The following is a 26,501-nucleotide window of genomic DNA, read 5'->3' on the forward strand; positions in this document are numbered from 1 at the left end:
CCGCGTTATTTCGGCCTAGTGTGTTTAAACACTAAGGGTCTGACTGACCGAAGGAAGATCTTCCGACAGAGCGAGGTGTTAACCTCGCTCTGTCGGAAGATCTTCCTTCCTCCACTTATTCGTATATTTCCACAAATTAATATGCAAATTACTCTCGTGCATTTGATTTTCTATAGAATGTGAGAGACTACAAAACGTACTCATATCGCAAAGCATTACTCAACACTTGAGCTTCTACATCGGACATTAAATTCGCATCAGCATCGTAAATCGTAATTTATACATGTAACACGTTGTTTTCACACTCTCCAATCACAATAATATGCAAACCTGACAGACGAGAGAGAGAGACCACATAGTGGCAAGTATTATAATAATTCTCTTTGGTCTAAGTTCGAATTAGTTTGGTCGTTTAACTTGGTCGTGACAAAGTATTTATTGTAAAAAATTCGAATGTATTTAGAATTAATAAGTAAGTTATCCATAGTAATATTACACATGTGAATGTGTATTTCTCTGTTACCTCTTCACACCTAAACCACTGAACCTGTTTCTATGAAAATTGGAACGTAGATGAATTTCAACAAATGACCTTTTTTTATCATATCGGTGAACTTTTTTATTTATACATATTTTATATACTTTTCAGGTTTTATGTATTCTTTAGGATACAAAATGTTCCCAAATTTAATATCATTAACGTATCATTTAAGACTAAGGAGAAAAATCAGTTTGAATTCTGGTTTCCACCGATATGATAAGCTTAACCACCGAAATGACATACGAATCCAGCGATGTGATAATATTATTTTTATAATATTATATTTATGTATTTATTTTGATCAAGAACAGGGTGCTTAAAATAAAATTAAAATATTTTTAAAATATTTTACAATATTTGAGTGAATTTCAACAAGTTGCATTTTTATATTATATATATATATATATATATATATATATATATATATATATATATATATATATATATATATATATATATATATATATATATATATATATATATATATATATATATATATATATATATATAGCACATTAACTTAACTATAAACAAACCAAAACCCTACCGATATTCAAAATAACAACATGATATTATTGCCATAAGTAGGATAATTTAAGTACACCAAAATTGCATAAAATCGGGGGTTTTGTGATAAAACGGTTTTCTTTCATTTCTGGCTGGAAACTGGTACGACCCAGCCCACAGCCACCTCCTAAATGGGTTAGCGTGTGGCTGAATGAAGTAAATGGCGTATTTTTTATGTTTAAGGGATCAATGGTATTTTTTAGAAACAACGTTTCGTAAATCCCACTAAAATTTAAAAATTCTCCGTGACAGACCTAAAGTGTGTCATAAAAACTCAACTACAAAAGTTAGAACAATAAAATTGATATATTATGAAGAGTCAATTATATAAAACGACTACATAAAAATAAAAATCTAATCCAGTATCAAGTTTTCTGTTAATCGGTCTAGATATTGAGTAAAATAGTTCGGCGACAAGCCACCAAAATTGGAAATCGCCTATAAATTATGTTTATTTTCTTGGAAAATAATAATTATTTAAAAAAAATAATAAAGATAGGCCCAAATTATAAGCGTTATGTTTTACTTTTAAAATAAAAAATGAAAACGATATCTTGAAAAAATAAGATAACTTTCAGCCTTGCCGCGCAAAAAAGCGGTTTGCGAAATCCAGTCATTTGATGTGGGATATAGAATAAATAAAATAATAAAATTTATCATCGTTGCCTTTATTAAAATGAACTAGATGTGAAAAGAAAAATAAAGTAAAAACTTCAAATGGCCCATACATCCTTACATCCATTCATTTTTACTATCATGCGCATTTGTAATTTCTTTGTATACTTAACGAAATGCCACTAGATCAACCGATAAGAATAAAACAATTCACCGATATGGTAAAATTATCAACCGATATGATAAAGCAATCCACCGATGTGACAAAACTGTGCGTTGGTCATGATTCCAAACACCGATATTAGATTTAAGACACCGATTCGTTTTTTCTTATAATTTCGGTGTAAATTATCATATCGGTGGTTAAAATGACCACCGATTACACCGATATGAGAGCAGCGACGTGAGAAAAAACGCACTTTTTAGAAAATTATAAAAAATGCATTATATCTAAGATAAATTTGGTTACAGGTAATGAAGCTTAATCAACAACAATTTTAAAACTATTAATTACATTAAAAAAATTCAATCACCGATATTATAAAATAATTGCCCGAGAACATTTTAATGGCATACTTATATTGTTGGCACGAATTTGCAGCGGTTTGACGAAAATCTGTCTTGACTGCGTGGAAGCACACACTAAGGAGTATATTAAAATTGGGGTGAGGAGACTGTCCGACTCGTCGATGAAAAGTAATGCTCAAATTTCTTTTATCCAGTGATATGAGGAAAATTCTCAGGACAAGTACATTTGTGCCTCTAAGTAACTATAATCGTTAATTATGTAATAAAATATGGTATATGATAATATATTAACTAATATTCTACAAAATAATATAAGTTATACCCTTAAATTATTCATATTTTCTAGTATGTAAGCGTTTTTGTTTGTAAAAAAAGTAGAGGGACAGCACCGATTTGATAAAAATAGATCTTCAAGTTATTTCTACCTTTGTAATAGTCCTAGGCATATTATATTTTTGCCACAATCCTATAGCTACCCATTGAATAGTAAAACAAATAATTTACAACAATATTCCCTTTTTTTAATAGTAATTTCAACGAAGACTAAAAAAAAGCCGTTTGGAAATTCACCCAGATATACTTTGCTATCCGAGGGCGGCATTATAGGATTATTTCCGCGCGATGAACTAATTTTGGTACAACGCAGTACTGAGCAACGTTTAGTAAGAATTCAAAATGTTGTCATCATCATATTATTCACTTTAAAAGCAAAATGGTAAACCGAAACAGAACTTTGGTACTTTTTGTGACTTCAAAATGAAAGTGTGAAAGAACGGTTTAAAGAACGGTCCATGCAGAACTAAAGAGCTAGAGAAGTTGGTCTTATAATTGAGACAAAAAGCGAGCAGGAAAAACGAATTTGAGTCTTTTTTTGTAAAACTTGTGTTCATGGTTTGTTTACATTTACTGTACTGGCTAAAAATAACTTTTCTTCAAAGTTATGTAACTTTCTTACTTTCTGGTAACTGAGCGAATTAACTTGTAAATAAGATGTCACTCGTTGGGGGCCGGGGGGTTTTCAGAAGTTATTCTTTTAGCTTTGATGATTGCCGATTGGTTTGCATTTTGATGTTAGTCAAAAGCTCTTTACTTGATTAGCGTATATTTCATCATTAAATAAACTCCAGCCAATAACTTAAGGAAACAGGCATTAATTAGCGAATATTATACTTCATTAATAACCTTAAAAAATAAACAAGAAAAAATAATGCAGGTACAGCGCCAGCACATTGAAAGAATTGACTCACCTATGTCGTCTCCATAGCTCCCAGCTGATGAACCCTTGCAGAGCCGGGTTGCTCTCGTCCACCAAAGTTCCACCTCTCGCGCGGCAGATCGCCAGGGAATCCCTGAAGTTGGCCGGCTGGCGGTCGTAGAAGATGTAGCACTTCCCGTTGTACGTCGCCGTACTGCCTGGGGGCTGATCACGGAACTGCGGACATCTTTCTATCGGTAACGCCTGATCCGTGTACACGAAGGCTTCGCAAATCGACAGCTGACTGGAAGAGGACGCTTCAAGATGCACGCTGACGAAGGCACCGGGCATGGGCGGATTGCAGGGCAGGAAGAGCGGCTGCCCCTCCTCTATGAATCCGGTGAAGCGGTTGCAGATCGGATTCGTGCCGAGGTCTGGGCGGTTATTCCCCACTCTCACCACCACGACTGCTGGCTTGTTGGCACCTGCAACAGATTTGCCGTTGAATAGGGTCGACCATAGGTGATATAGTTAGATAGATATAACAGATAACTTAACTCTTTATTGCTAACAAATTGGTATTAACTAGTTCGACTAACTCAACAAGTTTACAGATACTGTTAAACTAAACAGATCTGTTAATGTAACCTAAGACACATTAACAGATCTGTTGCAACCTAAAGTCAACCGCAAGTTAAAAGCTAAATTGATTTATATCTGGATAGATTCATTACAGTGATAGAAACAAATTACATTGAATTAAATGAATCATCACTACTTTGGAATCAATTATGCAATTATATATTCGTGTTTAATAAAAGTATAATTGATGCGCGTAAAACTTGGCGTACGTTGCCAAACAATGAGCCCTTTGTGACATTCACACAAGAGTTCATAAGACACTTTCCTCTAAAGCCTTCGGACTTTCACTTCAAGGTAATCATTAGAAGTCACTGAAGCTTGGCCGCAAACTTTGCATAATTCAATGCTATGATTGTAGGAATTACTAAGGTTTAAGTTTAGATTTAAATTGTAGAAAGCCGTGACGGCTCAGCGCATTTCCATTTGATAACTGTGTACATCGAAACAGTTATATATTTTGAATTTATTTACTTACTTATCGCTGGGTCTTGCTCGCTTTGATGTTACGTATTGTTTATGATTTGTAATAATCTCGTTACAATTATGTATTAAAGATGTACACATGCATAATAAATTTACTTATTAAGAAAGCATATTGATTGTTAGCAAAAACTCAAGAAGAAAGAGCATTTATTCGAGGTATATCAAATTAATATTTTCGAAAGAATTCATAACTATAAAAGTTTAACTTCAAAAGGTTTAATCAAATAAACTTTATTATCAAATAGCCGACCTATAAATCATTATAATATTATAATTTCATACCTCATATCAATCATGAATGAGCTTTTATTTAGTTGGGGTACCAATTTGGATGAACTATAGTTACTAATATTTGGGTACTTAGTATCAACACAGACGTCTTAGTGTAAGTACAACAATTAATGTTTACGTGTATGAGTTTATTTACATAGTATGTTGGATGAACGGTGAGTATAATTGTTACGTTAGCGCCTGGAGAGCGGCGCTTCGCCTCACTGGCCATATGGGTCAGATACCATCAAAGGTCTGTCTTATCAAGTTTATTCACTTATACCCTATATATTATACCCCATAGGCCCATATACAATGTTGGGAGGCAAGATAACTTGACTGTATGAACAATTTTAGTTGACATACTTGTCACATCATGATAGAAATAATATTACTTATTACTAGCTGACCCGGCAAACGTTGTTTTGCCATATAAATAATTTTTGGTATGAAAAATAGATGTTGGCCGATTCTCAGACCTACTCAATATGCTCACAAAATTTCATGAGAATCGGTCAAGCCATTTCGGAGGAGTATGGCAACGAAAACTGTGACACGAGAATTTTATATATTAGATAACAAGGTTGTAGGTAATATACTTAAGGATCATTTTTTTAAATATTTTGCTTGTTAGATAATCATGTTTAAAAACCGTAAGAACTATATTATTGTAAAACCTACAGGCACCAAAATGAACATTAGGTATGTAATATAACGACTCTTTTATTCTATCAATTTTTTTATGAGAAAGATTGATATGTTCACAAACGATTAACAACACTATATCCAAGCGGTCCTTAATTTATGAGGGTCTGACTATACTTACCGCAGCAAGGTTTCCCAAAGTCCAGGCGCACGAGCTGCACCATGTAGGGTTCCAGCAGGTTGACGTACCACCACGGGACCCTCTCCGGCTTGGTGAGGGTGCAGGTCTCCGCGCTGAACCCTGATGAGGTGCTGCCGTCCAAAGCCTTCTGAGGGACCCCTCCTTCATCAGTCGATATCTGCATGGGCGCCTTGCCGGCCGCCACGTTCAGAACTGTAAGAAACATGGCGTCTTTAAACCAGAATCCAGAAGATAGATTCTAGGGTTAAGATCAAAGATGTTTATAATATAGGCTCTGATTATATACGTATGTAATGAAACATTTTAGTTTCATCGATATGCAAACTGGTATTCTCATAATACTACAAACGACAAACGTACGGCAAACATGACATAATATTATTATTTAAAAGACCGTTGAAAGTAAAACATGTGTATAAGTTAAATATTATATTTATCCTTAGTAATAATTAAATAATTTGATATCATTAATCAATAATTATGGTAGAAATTATCAGTTTTGTTGCAATATTAAGATAGCAAATATTAATAATAGTTACAGTAGATATAACTTATAAGTTATAGTATCTCGAAGTCGTCAGTTGAAAGTAGGACGTTGTCTAGAGCTGCAAGTGAACTCGATACGAAGACGCTAAATACTGATGTCGTATCATCGTTTCACACATGCCGTTTTAGAGAAAATCATATTTTTTCCATTTAGCTTTGAAATGATAATTCCTTGGAACATTTCTGTCAGTTCTTTGAATTGTTGAATACAGTAATTGGTTAAAAATATTTAAACTATAGAATGCATTAAGTATACTTACAAAATTTGTATTATGTTTTGTATTGATCAATCGACATGGTTGAGAACTGAGTAATCTTTTAAAATATTTAAATCTAGAATTGGTTTACATATCCACGTATTCATATTTAGGTTTCATATTTGTTTGAACATTAAACATTATCCAACTTTTAGAAAAAAGCAAGTCTGATGACATAATCTACATACAGAGTAAAATAACATTAATTGCAATTATTGCTCTGAGCTGTGCAACAAATAGGCAAAAGAACTGGCGATATATAGGACAACAAGGAGTTTATAAATTATTCTACATCGCGAGATTTTAACCAATCGAAAATGCTGTTGAATCGATAAACTACTGTCTAAAAACCTCACAAAATACTCATAATTAATCACGAAATTTCTTTTTACCACATCCCAAATAGTACTCAATGAAGCTAATCAAAATGAAGCTAATCACAAAAAAAAATTAGCTTGATAGTAATAAAAAAAAATGTTCTAGGGCTCCCGTACTATAATCTTAAATCCTGTGCGAAGATTTAACATAGAAATGTGTGTCCCCTATTCTGTGTGCCGTTAGCTCCGCGACCGTGACTTTTTAATTTACATGCAATTACCAACATTACCATCTAATACATAACCACTGAATAACTCACACATCCGTCAAAGTGTCCCGCGCATATTATGTGGGACATACCTGTCCCACACGGTTCCAAGTAGGACACAGAGATACGCGAACTTCTCATAAGTATTTAGTCTGTTTTAACCCCTCATTTCACCCCCTTCCTACCTAGTGTCATTATAAAAGTAAGGGTCAAAAATCTACAAATTAGAATACCTAAAACCTAAAAGTACAAAATCAAATAAATAATCGGCCAGGGAGGTGAGCCGAGATCTTTTCGTTTTCGCTTCTTTATAGAATCGCCGATCAAAATGTATGGAATTGACATCAGCGTTCGTCAATATGACATTGACGTTCGACTCGTGTTATGTTCTATAAAGAAGCGAAAACGAAAAGATCTTGGCTCACCCCCCAGGTGCGAGTCGAACTCGCGCAGGAAGGGTTCCGTACCGTTATAGAGGAAAAATTGTGTTTTTATTTTATTTTAATATTATTAATTATTATGTAAATACACAAATAATAAAGGACTTTCTGAACATTTCAAGTGCCTACCTGTTGCTATTATTGATACCGAGCAAAAAAGGCAAAAAAGAATCACGTTCGTTGTATGGATTACTTATTTGAGAGGGGCTCCCTGAAAAATTAATTTGATTTTGTTTTTAGTTTTTGTTGTTATTAGCAACAGAAATACACAATCTGTGAAAATTTCAGAAGTCTAGCTGTAGTGCTTTTTGAGATACAGCCTGGAGACAGACAGACGGACTCTAAAATCGAGCAAACATTCTATCAAAAGTGTGTCACATTTTACGAAGGCGTATTTGGCCCTATTCATAGATTATACAATTTTAATGCAACATAACTTATCAGTTATTACAACTTCATTTCTCAACATCGTATCGATCTGCCGATCGATGATTCGATCTGATAATTCGATTAGTTATCAAAGAAAATTGAGATCGAAAGTATGTTTAGCGAAACGGAACACGAGAAATAATCAAAACATGAAATGAGCTCAGATTTTCGGTGAAATTCGGTGAAACTTACCGCAAAATACAGCATTCTTGTCGAATTAACAAATAACTGTTGTTTTGTAACCATATTTTTAGTGTTATGGTAATAATTATAGAAGACGTTAACTTTATTGTAGGTAATAGTTTTGTATTGCGCGTGTATCTTATATCTATATATATAAAACTCAAAAGTGACTGACTGATTGACATAGTGATCTATCAACGCACAGCCCAAACCACTGGACGGATCGGGCTGAAATTTGGAATGCAGGTAGATGTTATGACGTAGGCATCCGCTAAGAAAGGATTTTGATAAATTCCAACCCCAAGGGGTTCAAATAGGGAATGAAAGTTTGTATAAAATAATACTTCTTAACGCGAGCGAAGCCGCGGGCAAAAGCTCGTTTATTGTATAAGGTAGGTAGGTATGTTGGAACTGCATTTTCAGGGTTTGAAACAATAACAGATTTAATCATCGTTACCCATACTATTATCATATTTAACACTAACTATATTATATGCATTTGTTACTTTAAATATATCTTTCGGTCGGACTCAGAGAAATTTAATGAACAATAAATAATAATTATTATCTAACTTTAACCCACCAATCCCCAAGCTGCAGTCGGCTGCCGCATAACAATTAAAAATCTATTTTGTCTGCGATACCAACGATGGAGGTGTTAATTTAAAAGTAATATGGTTGACAGAAAATTTCATAATTAAAGTTAATTAATCATTAAATTTCTTTGCGGCCGTTTATCATTCTCTACAAACTACAAAGTGCTGCAAATGGTTAAGCACACATCAGTCGTTAGGGTTGTCACACGTTACCAAACACAAAACAGTGACTTGAAGACGTTTAAAACTTTAAACAAACAAAACTGTTTTAACAACAAAAATACATAGTTGTCTAATCTAATAGTTAGTGGAATTAGGTTTAATGCATCCCAAGCGCTATGTCACTAACGCAGGGGTTCCCAAACTTATTTTGTCTACTGCTCACTTTGAAAAAAAAAAATTTTTTTTCTGGGTCTCACACCTGACACCCCTTTAGATCTTCAGCGTTATCAACAACAAGGGGACGTTATCGTCCACTTTGGGAAAAGCTGAACTAAAGCGATGCGTGCGCATCTGAGAACAGTAATAATAATAAGTCCTGTTTTTCAATTGCAGGAGCGCATTATGCTGTGCAATTGGAAAACAGGGAAGGTTTGTGCTATGTGTAGGTACTTAATTGGTGTTGAAATCGCTATAGTCTTTAAACTTCTCTAACGATTCTGTCAAAATTAATCGTATTCATCTCGAATCTCGATTGACCAAGCGATTTTCGATCGATCAGGCAGTTGAGGCGTGAAAGCGTAACAAACATCCCCGTGTAACGGCACGTGGGAGTGTGTCTAACGGCGCGGCGACGAGACCTGTCCCGCGCCCGACGTCTCATTTACATCTCGCCGGCCGCCGCACCATGTGGGTCACCAGTTCACTATAATTGTGCATCTGTTCATACTAAAATCAGTGCTAAAACCGGCGAATTTTTCGGAGCCCAGGGTGCTGGTAGTGCTAAAAAAAAAGCGTCTACGGCTCCCCTTTTTTCCGCCTACCATCGGCGCCCTATTTTATCCGGCGTCCTGAGCGGTCGCCTAGCGTCGCCCCACCCAACCAAAATAGCCAGAACACTCTACAAGTCGGTTATATCATTAATAATTATTAATTACGAGTAGTCCCGGATTTAAAAATAGGCCGTTATAGGTCACGGCCGAGGCGGTAGGTGCCGATAGGGGTGGCAGCGTTCATAGATTACATGGGGCGGAAATAAAGTAGCCTACTCTCATACGAGTAAAAATATAAATTCGGCACTGATTATGAGGTCGAAGTAGAAATAACACTCTTTTTGCAGTAGGTTAGTGTGAGGCTAATATTAAAGATAATTTGCACCCACATTGTAATTTATACCGAAATAACAAGAACACTCCTCAAGTCGGTTAATATGTGGCTAAAATTAGACTCTAGATTAATTTACGTCTCGGTGAAAAATACACCTAACTGCCGCAAAAATAAACCAACATAATTAAAATACGAAAATAGCATGACATTATATTCTGCGAAACTCTTCATTAAATCGAAGTTTAATCATCATTAAAATATATATCTGAGTACGCCCGTAACCTTTACGATTTACGAAGCTCCATAATATCGTCCAGCTTATCCAGTGACGGATTAAGACTACTAATTTATATTATTTTAAACTTTGTCTTTGTATTGAGTGTGCACAATAAAGTATATTTTCATTTCATTTTTCATTTCATAATTATTGATGATTTAAGCTTGTGGTCCCCCCTATCCGTATCTCAACTAACTAGTATCGGTCTTTGAACCATTAGGTACTCTTCTGGCGTCCCCTCAGATGTGATGCCCTAGACGATTAACTTAATTTGATTAAGGGATAATCCGTCACTCAGCTAATCAGCTGCAATCTACAGCAAAGCACGCACAGAATTTACCATATTTTAACTAAATGTCATTTAAATTTTCTAGATTTAAAATATCAGCTTAGTTTAACAAACTACTGACGGTCAGTGCTCACACAAAATCATGTAAAGCTCGCATGACAACTGAATTCAAACTTTAGTATTCCCACAATGATTATAGTTATATATTTATATCTAACTGTCTTTAGCACAGTTTGAACGGTCATAATATATTGACACCAATATTGGATATTAATTACTTATACAAGATCGAACAACAAATATTCTAAAATTTCCCATTTAACTTGCCTTTTTGCCTGGGGTATACCGGTATTGTCTAGCCAAACATTAGTTTATCCATTGTTTCGTTTAACCTTAGTTCCATTAATTAGAAGTTCATTGTTTGCAAATCCACGATCAGACAGCGAATCGATGAAGATTCGTTATGCAGCGCACGCGCATGGTCCCAATATTTGAATTCTATAACTATTTGTGTGTTAATCGACCATTGAATATTATTCATGAACCTGAAATTATTATGATACTATAAACTTGATTTATTCATAAATCGAACGATGTGTTAGAGGTGAATAGCGGTAGAATTTGTAACAGTAATATTATAGACCTATAAATTGGTAACAGTTAGGCGCTTAAATGGGTAAGTCTATAATAATAATATGTCTGTCAGACTCAGGCTTAACCTATCAGGCTTAAGCAACAGCTTTTTAACCGATTTACATGGAATTTGGTGGCTAACTTTGAGTCCCAAAAAGGAGATAACATAATATATCTACTTATAAACTATAAAATATATAATAAAGAAAATATACAGCTACCGAGAAAATTTCAGCGCAAAATCTAGCTTATTTCTATTTATAACGATTTTATAAATTGAAAAAAGTCAAAATCTTCCGAAAAGCACAGCAAAATCCCTCCCGTCGTTTAGGTGCCCTTAAAAAAACAAGACATTAGTGTTATAATTTTTGCACCATCATCCGAATCCATCACTCATCTACCGTAAACTCTTTTCCAAAATCAGATATTAAACCAGTTTAAGCATCGCCGGTTAAAAGCAGATTGTAAGTTGTAGATTGTAGGCGAACACCTGTGACAAGCAAAAAATTGACGTATGGAGGCCGCGAGGCGAGCGTATCATTAGAAATTATCAATGACTACATTCGTCTTCGCTGTTACCTGCGCTGGTACTATAATACAGAATATAAGTACAGTAGTACACTCTGCTGTGCTTTTTCTGGGGAAATAATAAAACGAGCGAATAAAAAATTACAGATGATGAACATACTGTTTTAATAACATGAGCGGTATTAATTTGATTAAGCGAAAAATAAACTAAACTTACGACTAATATTGATTTATAATAAAATCCAGAACGAGCTTACAAAATGTGGATTGCGATTAATCTATTTCAGATATTAAAATTCTATCCGAGCGACTGTATTACTAAGTGAGCGACTGGAAATACATAGCGGGCAACTTCAATATTAATTATAGATTAAATTTTTCTAGGTGAGGTTATTTATTACGAGCTACTAAAAAGTTCATTTTTAACAAACTTTTGTGAGCTGCTTTATTAATGATAATTGGTTACTGATATTCTATTTGAGGCTTTATATTTTATATTTTGATACGTGTTTTAATGAAAACTACATATTGTTAAATGCGTGCGAATTCGAATGGGGGCGGGGCGAAGAAAGAGTTGCAATCAGGTGAGTTGGGCTGCGGACCAATACGACTTTTTTGGGTTAGGTTAGATGCCATCGTGGTTATTTTTTTGTAAACCACCCAGAAGTAGGAGCCCCGCTAAGCGGGGCCCCGTCGAATCATAATTGAAGCTAGTTGTTGTTTTTTTTTGTATAGGTCGCCATTAAAATTTTACCTACTTCTTTGACGTTCCGTTAAGGACTATAATTTGTGTAATTTATTAATGATTTTTATATATACGAGGTTTAAAAATTATAAAGCTGCTCATTTTGTATTTTAAGTACTTAACTCAAATAAATAATTTCTAACTCGATTAAATAGTACCCCTTTTTCTGCAACATGTATTTCGGGCGAGCGAGGCAGCATTGTTCTACTCATGGGCGAACCGAGGGGGGGCAAGGGGGGAGGGCAGCTGCCCGCCCCTGGATCATGTTGACGTTCCTACTAAGTATATTATCTAGTACTTTCACCTATAAAATAACGAATTTTTGCCATTTGTTTGCAATAGTACAACTAAAAATTATTAATTTTTTTATTCTTTATAAACACCTAGCTTACAAAAAATCTGATTTGCCCCCCCCCCCCTGGCCCAGAATCTGCGTAATTTGCCCCCCACTGGCCCAGAACCTGGGCCTGTAGACAAGTGGCAAAGCGCTAACGCTAACGCTAACACTAGCGCTACAAAATGTATGCGATTTGACATAAGTCATCGCTTCGCTAGCGAATACTAATGTCAAATCTATACATTTTGTAGCGTTAGCGTTAACGTTAGCGTAAGCGTTTTGCCACTTGTCTATGGGGGCTGGGTAATTTGCCCCCCCCCCTGGCCCAGAACCTGGGTACGCCCATGTACTTCTACTTTTTAATGCGGCATATCCAAGTTGGACCTTGATGGACAAATTTAATACTAGTTGGTGATGTCACTTGGATGCTACATATTGTTTCCGCACTCTTCCATTACCTTAAGTAATAACACAGATGGATAAGGCCTAAGTAAGGCCTAAGGTCTACTGACTACTGTATTTTATTTATACTGTGGTGTTACTTGATAAAACAAGTTGTCATGTCCGGAGGCGGTGAGATTACGAATACTCAATGACCGAGGATGCGTACAGACATAATTACGGTGAATATTACAGTCGAATATTCGGACCTTGATTGGATTTGTTGTGCAACATATGATCCTTACAAGAAGGATTTGTAGTGTTAATGAAAACAAAAATGATTAGCACTCCGCGAGTGCTGGCAGTAAAATGAAAGAGCAAGCATATACAACTTCACCGCGCTGTTAGGTAGAATGAGGATATTACTACCTCGTCGTGCTAGTAGTCTACTCTGTGTTTTACAAATTTTCGATCAGTAGTGTTAGCACGGCGACCAGCGGAAATGCGAAAGTATGGACAAACTGTGGAAATAAACCTAAGGTGCCGTTCCGATCTTTTTTCGTTCCGAAAAATTCAATTAAAATGCCACTTTATGACAGACTATAGTCACAAACTGTGGAGATAAACTTAAGGTGCCGTTCCGATCTTTTTTAGTTCCGAATAATTCAATTAAAAAGCCGCTTTATGACAGACTATAGTTCTAAAAATTCAAATAATATCCTACATTATGACATATACTATAGTCTGTCATAAAGTGGCATTTTAATTGAATTTTTCGGAACGAAAAAAGATCGGAACGGCACCTTAGGTTTATTTCCACAGTTTGTCCATACTTTCGCATTTCCGCTGGTCGCCGTGCTAACACTACTGGTCACGACTTCTGACGGTAGTTCAAAATTTTTACCCACACCAAAAAAGTTTTCATTTCAATAATTTGTAGAAATTATCACTCAGTGTGTACGTACCCTAAGACTTGTTGCGGTGACCTAGAGACCTGATAATGGGGTTTCCGACCTACATGCAAGTGTAATTATTTCTTTATTGTCGATTATAATATCAATGGTGATACATCAACGACTGGCAAGTGATTATTTTTGTTGAAGTTGAAGAATTTTAATGAAGGTGTGGATCTTAAATAATATAAAGAAGAGAGAATAACTAGTGATACAATAAATGCGAAAGTGTGTCTGCATATTATTTGAACCAACCTTGTTGAAGGTATGGATAGTATGGCAAAGATAGGTCTACCAGAATCTGATGGCAATTTTTGACAGCAGATTTTCAAACAAAATCCTTGATCATTGAATAAATTTTTATATTTGCATGTTTCATACACACAGAATAAACCGCTAAAGGAAAAAAAAGGATTAAAATGTTTTATTCCAATTACACCGGTATTGCCAGAGTCAATTTATTTTCTCACTTTTTGCAGATTCTGGTAGACCTATAGTTACTTTAAGGCCCGGGAAACATCTAGCTAGTAAGTAATAACATATTTTACAACAGATATATTGAAAAGAGGATGAACAATTTTTCTGCTATCATGTTTGTTAAAAAGAAAATATCGTCAGAAAAATCAAATGATGCAAATCGTGAAAGATCAACTAAATATTCTTTTAAAACAAAACAATTCGCTAAGCTTTTATTGATAAAAGTTACCTAACTAGTGAACTATGAAAGAAACCATTAGCATTCAATTAGACCTATAGGCTATAAGTAATTAACAACGATTTAGTAATTAATTGTTGTTACATCATCTTACGATCTCTCAGTTATCTCACCATGCTATTTTTGGAAATTGCAAGCAATTACCTTTTTTTAGGATAAATGTAAAAGTTGAACAAGCTTCAAACATTTTAAGGAAGGCAATTTATGTATTATATGTATTTATTTGCCTTTCTTGTAAATTATACTTGCCTTATTTTGTTCATTATAATAATCTGCTTGTGTGCAAGCCGTTTCTTTTTATATTAAAAACAATCCTAAATCGAAATTCGAAAATAAAATGTCCAATTTATTACAGAACTTTATTTCAAAACTGAGTTGCAATTCGATGTACCTACTTCGTAGTTTTTCGTACAAAATCTCCTTTTCTTTCTCAATATATCCCTGCAGGTACAATATAGTCGGTCTAGCTGGTATTGATCGTTGCTTATTGAATCGCAAGTCTCAAGGGAGCACTTTCCGAGTGGAGAGAGCCGTGGGAGTGAGTCACAATGAGTCTTCCGCTTTTTCGACTTCATTCAAGGCTTATGTGAAGTGATTTCTCGAAGAAAGTAAAAGTGGGTCAGACGTAGAAGCGGCGTTTTCGTGCGGATGCCGCGTGCGATATTACTTACAATTCTCATAACATCATCTATCAAACAATTATTACGTTTTTTCTGACGTTATTGAACTTTGCGATTGATCGTTAGGATCGCGCGGCAATAATTAATATTCGATTTTTAGATGTTTTAGTGGTGTGGGCTGTGGGTCAATTCAGATCGCAACGCAACGCGTAGATGCATTTCCAAAGTATGGATTTGAAATTTGTCAATTCAGTACAAATTTAGAAATGCATCTACGCGTCGCGCTACGGTCTGTATGGACCCTAAGGATTAAGCGAGTCATTATTAAATTACCAGCATCTTACGATCCGAAGTAAAGTTGTTTTGACTTCACAGCAACACGAATATTCATGAGTTTAACTATTTTCAATAACAGTATCGCCCAAAGTAGGGATGAGTCTGCCGTAACTTTACTTTTTCTTACAAATGCATTTTTTTACAATTAAAAAGTTACCATAAATTAGTCTATGAAACACTTACCACAGAAAGGTATTCCATCCGGCGTCCATTTGCCGTTACTCTCGCAGAGTCGTCTGGACGGGCCCAGCAGCTCGAAGCCTCGCTCGCAGGTGTACGTCGCTATGGTGCCCTCTGATAGGCCCTCGTCGGAGAACGACACGCGGGAGTGAGCCGGTGCGCCGGGGAACCGGCAGCTCGCCGACACGTAGCCTGGAAGAGGATGGTATGGTTACTTGTGTATACTAGAGGGAGAATGTTCGAACCATGCTAGAACAAAAGATTGCAAAATAAGAGGGTTATTAGTGATTACTTATATATACAAACTAGCTGTTGCCCGCGACTTCGTCCGCCTTAACATAATAATATAATATAATAACAAAGTTCGATAATTTTCCCCTTTTTGTGGTTCCTTATACAAAAGTTAAAACGGGACCCTATTTAAGCAAACGTCAAACGCAAACGTCAATAAACTTTCATGTTTCTAACTCAAGAAATGACGGACTTTCATTGAAATTTTCTACGCCAATTTCACCCCCTTGGGGGTAGAATTACCAGAAACGCTTAAATACGTATCCATTCATTTTTAATCAGTAGCCCAAACATAAAATTTCATGTTTCTAACTCAAGAAATAACGGACTTTCATTCAAACTTTCAACCCCAATTTCACCCCCTTGGAGGTAGAATTTCCAAAAACGCTTAAATACGTATCCATTCATTTTTAATCAGTAACCCAAAAATAAAGTTTCATGTTTCTAACTCAAGAAATGACGGACTTTCATTCAAACTTTCAACCCCTATTTCGCCCCCTTCGGGGTAAAATTTTCAAAATTCCTTCCTTAGTGGGTGTCTACTTAATAAAACAACCCTACTCACCAAATTTCGTGGCTGTAACTTTAACAGTTTTTGCTCAGCGATGATGAATCAGTCAGTCAGTCAGTCAGGACATGTAGTTTTATAAGTATAGATGTAAGTAAAGGGGCAAAGAAGTGCGTCTTCTCGAAAGGATACAGACCATTTATTCAGTCATAATGAATTTGATAATTTCGCTGGCAAAGCTCAGAATAACAAATTGAAAGACGAAAGTCATCGTCAACAATCGTCAAGTGACATGTGACTGACATGTGACTGACGAAGTTTTATGTCACGAGTGATTTTTGTTCTTTTTTTTTTTGATTTCGTAATTGCGTCTACGAATTGATCAGACGTCTTTAGATCTTAAAGACTTATCGGGCGCATTCTTGTATCACAGTGTAATATTAAATAGCTTGTATGGTAAGGAAACCAGCACGACGAAAAGTGGGTTCTTGGCCCGATGAGTTTATCTGACGGTTCTGAGGCTGAGTGCTAGAAATACATTGCCTTCCACGACGCGATCAGTCATCAGACGCGATGTCATAAAAGTCATTTAAAGTCATAACACAATCAAAAATGCTTATGCGTTTCCCTAATATTTAAAACTTGTGTATTCATGTACACAAGCGTTAATTATTATCTTTGAAAGTAAACATCTCTTTGAAAATATTATGAATAACAGTCATGAATCCTCTAATTCTTCTCACAAATTACTTCGTGTCTGTTTGCTTGTTTTGAGGCTGTTCTCTTTGGTTATGATCTCTTCACTTTTCGTGGTACATAATCGTTCAGTAAGAGTGTTTAGGTGGGAACTTATGGTTTCTGGGGGGTTATTGGTAAGTTATTGTATAGCCATGATAGGGTTAACTGTCTGCGCGGGTTTGGATGACTGTGGTGGACAAATATTGCAGGTGGGCATATTTTTATATGGGTAGGTATCCTTAAAGCCCTTGCATAAAAATTCGAAAGTTCTATAATCAGCAATTTCATCTGATTTAATGCACTAGATAGTAGATAGTTATCTCTACAGTTTGTGTAATTATACTTTACTTTAACGCATATTTCCCTAAACAGCTTGTTGAATTTTAGCTTAAAAGGAATCATTAGATTTATCTTATTGCCTCATTACTTCGATTCATGATGGACAAGTATCTAAGGCGATTACGAACCTATCGAGGGGTTTATTCGACTATAATTGTCCATCGACGTTGATAGTGCGGCTTGCAAAATCATAGTTATCAATCATGACCCAAGGCCTTATGTTGTACCTATATGTAACTTAATTTTACAAAAGCATTCAAGTTTTTTTATCTTTATTTCAGGCCTTCTTCTGCGCATTGGGCTCGGTTTTATTCGCCATTAACGCAGCCATGTTGCGCCGAAGGTGGCAAGGCGCTGGTCAGCTGACCCAGGTGGTGGTGGACTTGCTGACCTCCATGGGTCTACCTGTCAGACGGCAGGGAAACCTGAAGGTAGCATTGAGCTCCGGTATAGCTTCCCTCCTCCTCTTCGATCTGTTATGCTCACCGTTGTTAACGCGTCAATATAGAGTTGAAAGTTCTTCAGTTTTTTTCTACCGTTTGTGTTGCACACGATATTCCTTTGTCGAGACTACGTTAAATTTCTCCACAATTAAAGCATCTTACTTGAAGGGACATAGGCGTGTTGTCCTAAGGAGAGTCAAATCAAAACTGGTGAAAATGTAAAGTTTCAGATTGATTTCGTGGTTTATATCGAACCGAATCACGCGTTCACATGCGCAAATTTAAGTAATTTTGACGAAGAGTACGCAATACGCATTGTTCTCTGCCCTCATAACTCGAAAAGACTACAGCGGATTGGAACAAGTATCGCGTGAACAATTATTTAACGCGTCTCCGGCCGGCGAAGATCAATTTCGCGTGAAACCGAAAATTCGTAATGGCCAAAACCGTGATAAGTTGGGGAAAGTGTCTGAAGTAATCACGGGGCCTCATGCTATATTAATTCTCTTAACAGTGCTCTATATTCGGTACCTAAATATAACAGGTACCAGCAGTAACCGGATTAAACAAACAACAAACGAATAATTCTATCGACAGTGCTCTACATCTATAAACGAGCAATTCTTGTATATATATATATATATATATATATATATATATATATATATATATATATATATATATATATATATATATATATATATATATATATATATATATATAATTGGAATCTCGGAATCGGCTACAACGATTTTCATGAAATTCAGTATATAGGGGGTTTCGGGGGCGATAAATTGATCTAGATAGGAATCATTTTTAGAAAATGTCATTTTCATCGAATACCGAGCAAAGTTCGGTCAAATAGCTAGTTCGCTACCTAAATGCCACGTACCTAAAGTAACTGGAATAAGCAAACAACAGCAATTAAAAATTAATAATTCAAACAAATATTAAGCTTTTTTTTTAACTACCATCACCACGCGGATGTTTGATTAGAGATCATAAGTTGAAGTTTTGGTCCTATACGATGCGTTTTTTTGCATATTTCTGTATTTAGGTACGCGTGCTCGAAATAGACCCATTTACCTATGTATATTATGTTAATTGTTAGGCATAATATAATATTCAACACTTTACGCTTAAATTCAGGAATACGCCGCTGATAAAGGAAGTGTAAACGTATGTTTAAAAAAGAATTGGACAAATAAAGGCATTTAAAGTCCCTGCCCAACAGCTTTTATACCTAAATCCTTTGACTTAGGATCACATTTGTTACAAGATTTGAGACAAGATTTATGCATCCGCGTTACAAAATCTACCGGGGTATGATTTTATGGTCAGTGTCTCGTTTTCGGTGAATCCTTTTAACACGACACCCTATTGTTGGCCGTTTCCGTCGGCGTCACGAACGCTCATGTTAGTCATCAAAAAACTCTGGGTCGTGACTCAACGGACATCCTTATTAATGTAGGCATTAGGATGTTACATGAAAACGATGGGCGAAACTAAACATTTGTTAAATGTTTCTAAAGTGTAAGGAAAAAATTAAGTTTGAGTTTTCTATTATTTTATGAGTATAATTTTTAAAATAAAATAACATATTTTGAGCTCATAATCACTGTAATATGTCTTCATTTTACATATTTGTAAAATAAAGACATATTATAGTACTTAATTCTACCATCTTAAAATGGCCGCATTTACGTTGAGCGGTAATATCCGTACATGTTAGCTTTTACTAACAAGTTTGATACCTTCAGGTAGTTTACCTAGATTTCTATTAAAATTTTATGTTAACTGTAGATTAACTTAATCTCGGATTATGCGCGTTCATAGAGGTCATCAAAAGCAAGTCGCAGGTTTCTTCACCTACTTAGTGGTTAGTGGTACAAGTGGTTGACCGTTGACTTCCAGTTCAAAAGCTAGTGAAAGCAGACGTGTGACTAAGCATGGTATCATCAGACTCTATTGTGATATACTAAATACCAAACAAGGTAGGTACATCCGTGTAAGGAAATCTGTTATAAGGAATCTTTTATCTTTCTAAGGGCCTGTTTCACCACTTTCTGATGCAGTGTCGAATAGGCAATTCACAACTTTTTTGACAGATTCTCCATACTTGATCTGTCAAGTTAATTGGTGGGTAGCCTTATCAGGAAGTGGTGAAACAGGCCCTTATATTAAGTTCCACTTGATTCGAATCAAGGCAATAACGTCATAGAAAATTACGAAATTTGTATTAAATTCTGTGCCTCGTTATTTTGGTGTCCTAAGTCCCACCTAACTCCTAAGTGTCAAACACACCATGCCGAAATCATGGCGAACTTCGGCCGCGTATTTTCGGCCTAGTGTGTTTAGACACTTAGATCCTGAAACAGTGGTAGGTAAATCAGCTGCAAAAAATCAGCTGGTTAGGGTTCCGTAGTCAACCAAGTTTTTTTTTATTACAGAACCCTAAAACGGAACCCTAACGAGCTGATTTTTTGTATATAGATAGGTTATTAGTTATTTAATTTTAAGAGTAACATTGTCCTACAAATAGAACAATCCATATTTTAGTATCATCAAATCAAAGTATTTAATCCTTTCTATCTCTGTTAGCTACCACTTTCTAGATTTTTCTCAAATAAAATTGTTGTTTGTCTCATCAAATCGAAGCTACTCACAAAAAATTTGCTGGATAGCAATAAAAATAATGTTCTACGGAACCCGGTCTATAAGCGGTAGTTTTTAATCTGGAAGATAATAATTATGATATTCCTGAGCGAAGAGTATTTCATGGTAGGTACTAGGTATATCGGCGTACCAAAGTTGCTGGTAACATCTGCTGCCTATATGACGAAATCCGTTATGACACTTCTATCTTTCTAATAATATAATGTTTAAAATAATTTATGTAAATCAATGAAAGTTTGTGGCCTATAAAACAAAGAATTTCTACGCGATTCCACAGGAATACGGATATGCTAATAAAACACTTTCACTTACAGGAAACAATTAAATCAGTTATATTCATTACTTTATTAAAATCTGCCGCAAAAATGTGAAATTAATTTAATATTATCTAATTATTATCTTAGATTGGAAATAATGCTTTTTAAATCAAGAAATTATTTAAAGGAAAATAATTATTTGTCCATGGATCTATAGCAGGGGTTCCCAAACTTATTTTGTCTACTGCCCACTTTGCGAACAAATTATTTTAGCGCCCCTTCTTTCTTATCTTTCTTATTTACTTTCTTATCTTATAAATTTTATAAAAATAAATACAAAATGCTAAATTAGTCGTTTTGAAACCATATTTTTACCATTACCACTGACTTAATTTGCATTCCCGAATTTTCTTTGATCCTGAAATTCCGGGATTTTTGGTTAACAAAATATTGTACTCTACTAAGAAGTCGCCTCCAAAACTTGCTAGTCAAAAATTTTAAGTAATATGAAGTAATAGAAGCTTAAAATGTATCCAGATGAAATGAAATGAAATTACAAATCACCCCCAAGCCTCTACACAACGTGAACGCCCTTATTTTTATGGGTTTTATGGGTCATTAGAATTTATTTGAAAAACATACAAAAATAATAAGTTAACTTTAAACAGATGAAGTTTAACATGGACTTGACATAGTCCGACTAAACAACGTAGTTAATTATTTTTCCAGATTATTTCTCCAGACGGTAGGTACATACAGTAGCGGCATTATAATAGGAGTCAACGCTAGGCGACCGCCCAGGGCACCGAAGAAACCCAGGGCGCTAGCAGAGCTAAAACCGGCACTGAGCAGGGCTGTAGCTACAGTCAGATTTGAGGTAGGGCAGCATTGGTTACAGGTAGGGCAGAAGTACAAAAAAATAATCATAATTTATTGATTTCTTGGGTTTTGGTATTTTTAAGGTAGGGCATTATGATTTTAAGGTAGGGCATTGCCCCCCAATGCCCCCCTCTAGCTACGGCCGTGGCACTGAGTACATGTATACTTTGAATGATGCTACAGTAGATTGATATAAACATAGAATTTAACAATTCTATGTACTGTGATGATACGAAATCTGCAATCGTACGTAATAGCTGCAGTCAGATGCACCCACATATTAAAAAGACACGACTATTACAACAAGTAAGAAAGCGTGGTGACCGTACTACGGAAACGTGCTGAGCTAATTTTATTGCCACCTTAAAGATGAGAGCCTCCTAAACTAAGATTATCCATACTAACATTATAAATACGAAAGTGTGTCTGTCCGTCTGTCAACTCTTCACGGCCAAATCGCTGAACCGATTTTGCTCAAAATTGGTATGGAGATACTTTGAGTCCCGGTAAAGGACATAGGATACTTTTTATCCAGGAAAAATGTACGGTTCACGCGCAACGGAGTTGCGGCCTGCGTTATCTAGTAGTTTATAAAATATTAGTAAAATACCTACTTTTTATTTAAGTAGTGGAATGTAAACAATCAAATATTTAAATATTTGCACCAGTGCTCTGTAACTTTTTTAGGCCCCCGTAGACAAGTGGCAAAACGCTAACGCTAACGCTAACGCTAACGCTAGCGCTACAAAATGTATGGATTTGACATTAGTATTCGCTAGCGAAGCGATGACTTATGTCAAATCGCATACATTTTGTAGCGCTAGCGTTAGCGTTAGCGTTAGCGCTTTGCCACTTGTCTACAGGCCGCTGCGAAACTCAAAGAAAGGAAGCGTAATGATTTTGGTTGTCTATGTATATTGCCCTCGAGGCGGAGCTCCTGATTAGAAATCTAGAAAGGGACCCTTAATCTAAACTTCCTAGGCTCGACCTAAATGAAAAAAAAAAACTTTTAAGAAAGCAATTTCTTCCAGGCAATCGTACCTGTCCTAGTGCCCATTCCTATTTGCCAATACCTAGTAGGGTTCATCCAAATTCATCAATTTTATTCAATTTAGCGGATTTGCATTCACAAAGACACACAAACACACACACACACACAAACACACACACACACACACACAAACACACACACACACACACACACACACACACGTGCACTTATAAAACATGCGATTATAAAACTTTGAACCACTCGCCATTTGAATCTTGATTGCAAAATATTCTCATAATTCAGTACAGACAATGCGTTATCAAACATTTTGCAGCTGCGAAGTTCACTGACTTGGCCGGTGCAGTTTCATAACTTGCGATCGATCTTGTCCATCCGCCGCAAAACATTGCGATTAATCGAAATTAAGTGATACTAGATAATTTTTGATAATTAGACTTAGCCCAAAACGTTTTTCCCGCAGGAATTGGTATTGCGCAGAAAACACAGTGGACTCAGCCTAAACAACATTATTTTAAAGCGGGAATCGAATCCACGACCTTCGATTCGAATTATTACTAGCCACTTAGCTACTGGACCCACGGCTCCTTTTTGCCGCTGGACGGAAGGCGTATGACATAAAGTACCTATAATGATTGACAATACATATTAAAGTAATATTATACATCATTAAAGTAAAGTATCATTATCGCCTGAAAATGGATATTAGTGACGTTTATAACCATTAGCTTTCTATACACTTTCTACCCCCGGGTGATTTGAACTGAACTAAATTCTATGATCCAAATCATGAGACTAGGCCTTACATTTTATTCTTTTGTATTATTTAATATTAAGTTTTGTGTCTCAAAAAACTGATTACACAGTCCATAGGTACCTTTTTTTTTAATTAAAAAAAGTTACAAAAATGTGGGTTTGCAGTCAGTATAAAAGTACACTTTTTATTATGTATTATCCCAAAGGCATTAAATAAACGCAAAAGAAAGTCCTTGCTAGTAATTTCTCTTAAGTAGAGTCGGGGTCAACGACCGATAGATGAAATGCAAACAACCTGAGTACTTCCTCATTTGACACACTTAAACCACAGTAAATAAATAACTAGTTGACGCCCGCAACTCCGTTGCGCTGCAATGCGCTTATCGCGTGGGAACCGTACATTTTTCCGCAACAAAAACTGTCCCATCTCCTTTCCCGTCTTTCAAACTATCCTCATACCAAATTTTATCCCAATCGGTTCAGCCGTTTAAGCATGAAGAGGTAGTAGACAGAAAAAAATAGCAAAATCAAAATGAAATCATTTTTATTCAGAGTTCATTTTTTTATTTTTTTTTCTGAACGTCGAAACTAAGGTGCCTACCACCGGTTCGGTAGTAATTAGAAGTACATAAGTTGAAACTAGTGTTTGCACTTAGACACGGCTAGCAAGTTCCTCTGTTTATTTTCCTAGCGCGAAGTGCGCGTTGAAGTCTTTTATAGCGCTCGCCTAGTGAGATAGTTTTGTACCAGTGTTCAATATAGTATATTTGTATATTTGTATGTTTGTTATATTATTAGGTGATAAATACATTTTACATTAATTAACATTTTTCATTAACATCTTAATATATTATCTTAAATTAGTCTTAGTATTATGACTAAGAATAATTTTTTGGAGAAATAGAATCATATCATATATATTTTTAATTAAACATTTTTTATATATAATAATTTAATATCCTGATTCTATGTACTATTTTAATACGACATAAATACAGCTCCATTGCTTGTTTCATTTGAACCATTTCTTATCACATTTTGCTATTTGGAATGTCAAACGAACACGAAATGAAATAGCTGTATTATTAGGATTGAAATAATGTATTAGAATTTTGAAGATAAAGAATCAAGGTAATGATTAAAAACATTTACGGCTGCACCCAGTCATGAAACTGCCTGGAGAATATGTAAATACCTTCACTAAATGAAAATTAAGTAATAATTAAATACCTCTGAGTTTACGTTAACGTTTAATAAGTGACCCAAATCCGTGTGTAACGTTACGCTGGAACTTACGGCTGGCAGGCTTACACGTTTTTGCATCACTGAGAAAGCGCTTTCACGGATCAGCTCGGAGGCAGCGTTGCGTCAGATACTGCCTCCAGGGCTGCCTACCGACACTTTTATGTTTGATAGGGTTGCCAATTTTTTTTCTCATAATTTCTGCTAATTTTATCTTACCAAATTACTTATTTTTTACTTTTAAACATAGCATTTTTAGCTAAGCATAGGTTTAACAAAATATTACTATAATCTAGTTAGGATGTAAAAATATGTTGCATAATTAAAATGCTATGTGAATAAATTATATCGTAATGTTTTACGGTTAAAATAAACAAATATTGGTATTATTAAGAATATATAAACCTACTAACCACTTGAAACACTCAAGTACAACAGGTACAAGTTAAATAAGAGCGTGAATAGATTATGCAACAAGTTTAAATTGATTAAAAAGCCCATTAGAGGTAAATGCGGTGACAAATTAACTACAGCCTCACTTTCTAATATGAATCATCGTCCCACACGACTTTCTACAAGGAGTTGCAATAATAAACCGAATTGCAACAAAAACTTGTGATGACCCCTACGTCATCATTCATCAAATCATCGACTATCACCGTTAGTCCAATGCGCAGTTAGTTCACGCGTAATCAGGTCGCCGGTGAGCCCACCGCGCGATGTACACGGTGACGCCCTAAAGAATTCCACTTGAACACTCCCATCAATGATTGTAGTTTTATTTAATTATACTGATATAAAATATATTGGCCGAACATAGAAGCTCCTCCTTTTCTGAGTTTGTGAAATACGACGGGTATACCGTTATTATAAAACATTTTGTTGACAAGTTTTATAATAACGGTATAAAAGTAATGTTGTAATTAGTATTAAATTATGAAATAGAAAATGATGTGTATAAACAACAGAGTATCTTATTCAAAGAATAATAAATCGTTCTTTTGAATAAACCGTCCGACTCCAGTTTTACGCTTAATTTTATAATTATTATTTCTACTAACTGCAACTAGTACTTGACTACCTTAAACAAGAAACTTTGACCCTAAGTTAAATTAATTTAATTACTTTAATCTTTTAATCAGCGTTAATTTCCGGACAAACGATCTACTTCCCAGAACGAGGTAGTTACGAAACGTAATATAGGACCTGATAAGTAAGTGTTAATAGTCTACAAATTAAATAACTTTCACTATTCGGCTTTACCGCATCTGGTGAGACTTTTACTTCTCACGTAAGTTCCCCAATTCGTAATAATGGAGGTCTTTATTAGTTAATTATGTGTTTTGAATGTTGGTACCGCGTTTTCCGATCGCAAATG

General features: G+C 35.4%; 1 protein-coding gene and 1 long non-coding RNA gene across 3 annotated transcripts in view; both read right to left on the reverse strand.

Moving 5' to 3' along the window:
- LOC121738454 overlaps nt 1-26,501 on the reverse strand; it is a 285,981-nt gene that overhangs the window by 214,460 nt on the left and 45,020 nt on the right. The window lies entirely within an intron of this gene.
- Nucleotides 1-26,501, reverse strand: part of LOC121738445 (seizure protein 6 homolog) — a 42,521-nt gene that overhangs the window by 9,722 nt on the left and 6,298 nt on the right. For both annotated transcript variants that reach the window (XM_042130491.1, XM_042130490.1), the window contains exons 2-4: nt 15,989-16,177; nt 5,668-5,880; nt 3,499-3,931 (exon numbers count right to left, since the gene is read on the reverse strand). In XM_042130491.1, coding sequence (XP_041986425.1) covers nt 3,499-3,931; nt 5,668-5,880; nt 15,989-16,177 — 835 coding nt within the window. The remainder of the gene's footprint in view (nt 1-3,498; nt 3,932-5,667; nt 5,881-15,988; nt 16,178-26,501) is intronic.

The sequence above is a fragment of the Aricia agestis genome, chromosome Z, assembly GCF_905147365.1.
Source record: "Aricia agestis chromosome Z, ilAriAges1.1, whole genome shotgun sequence".
Taxonomy (NCBI): domain Eukaryota; kingdom Metazoa; phylum Arthropoda; class Insecta; order Lepidoptera; family Lycaenidae; genus Aricia; species Aricia agestis.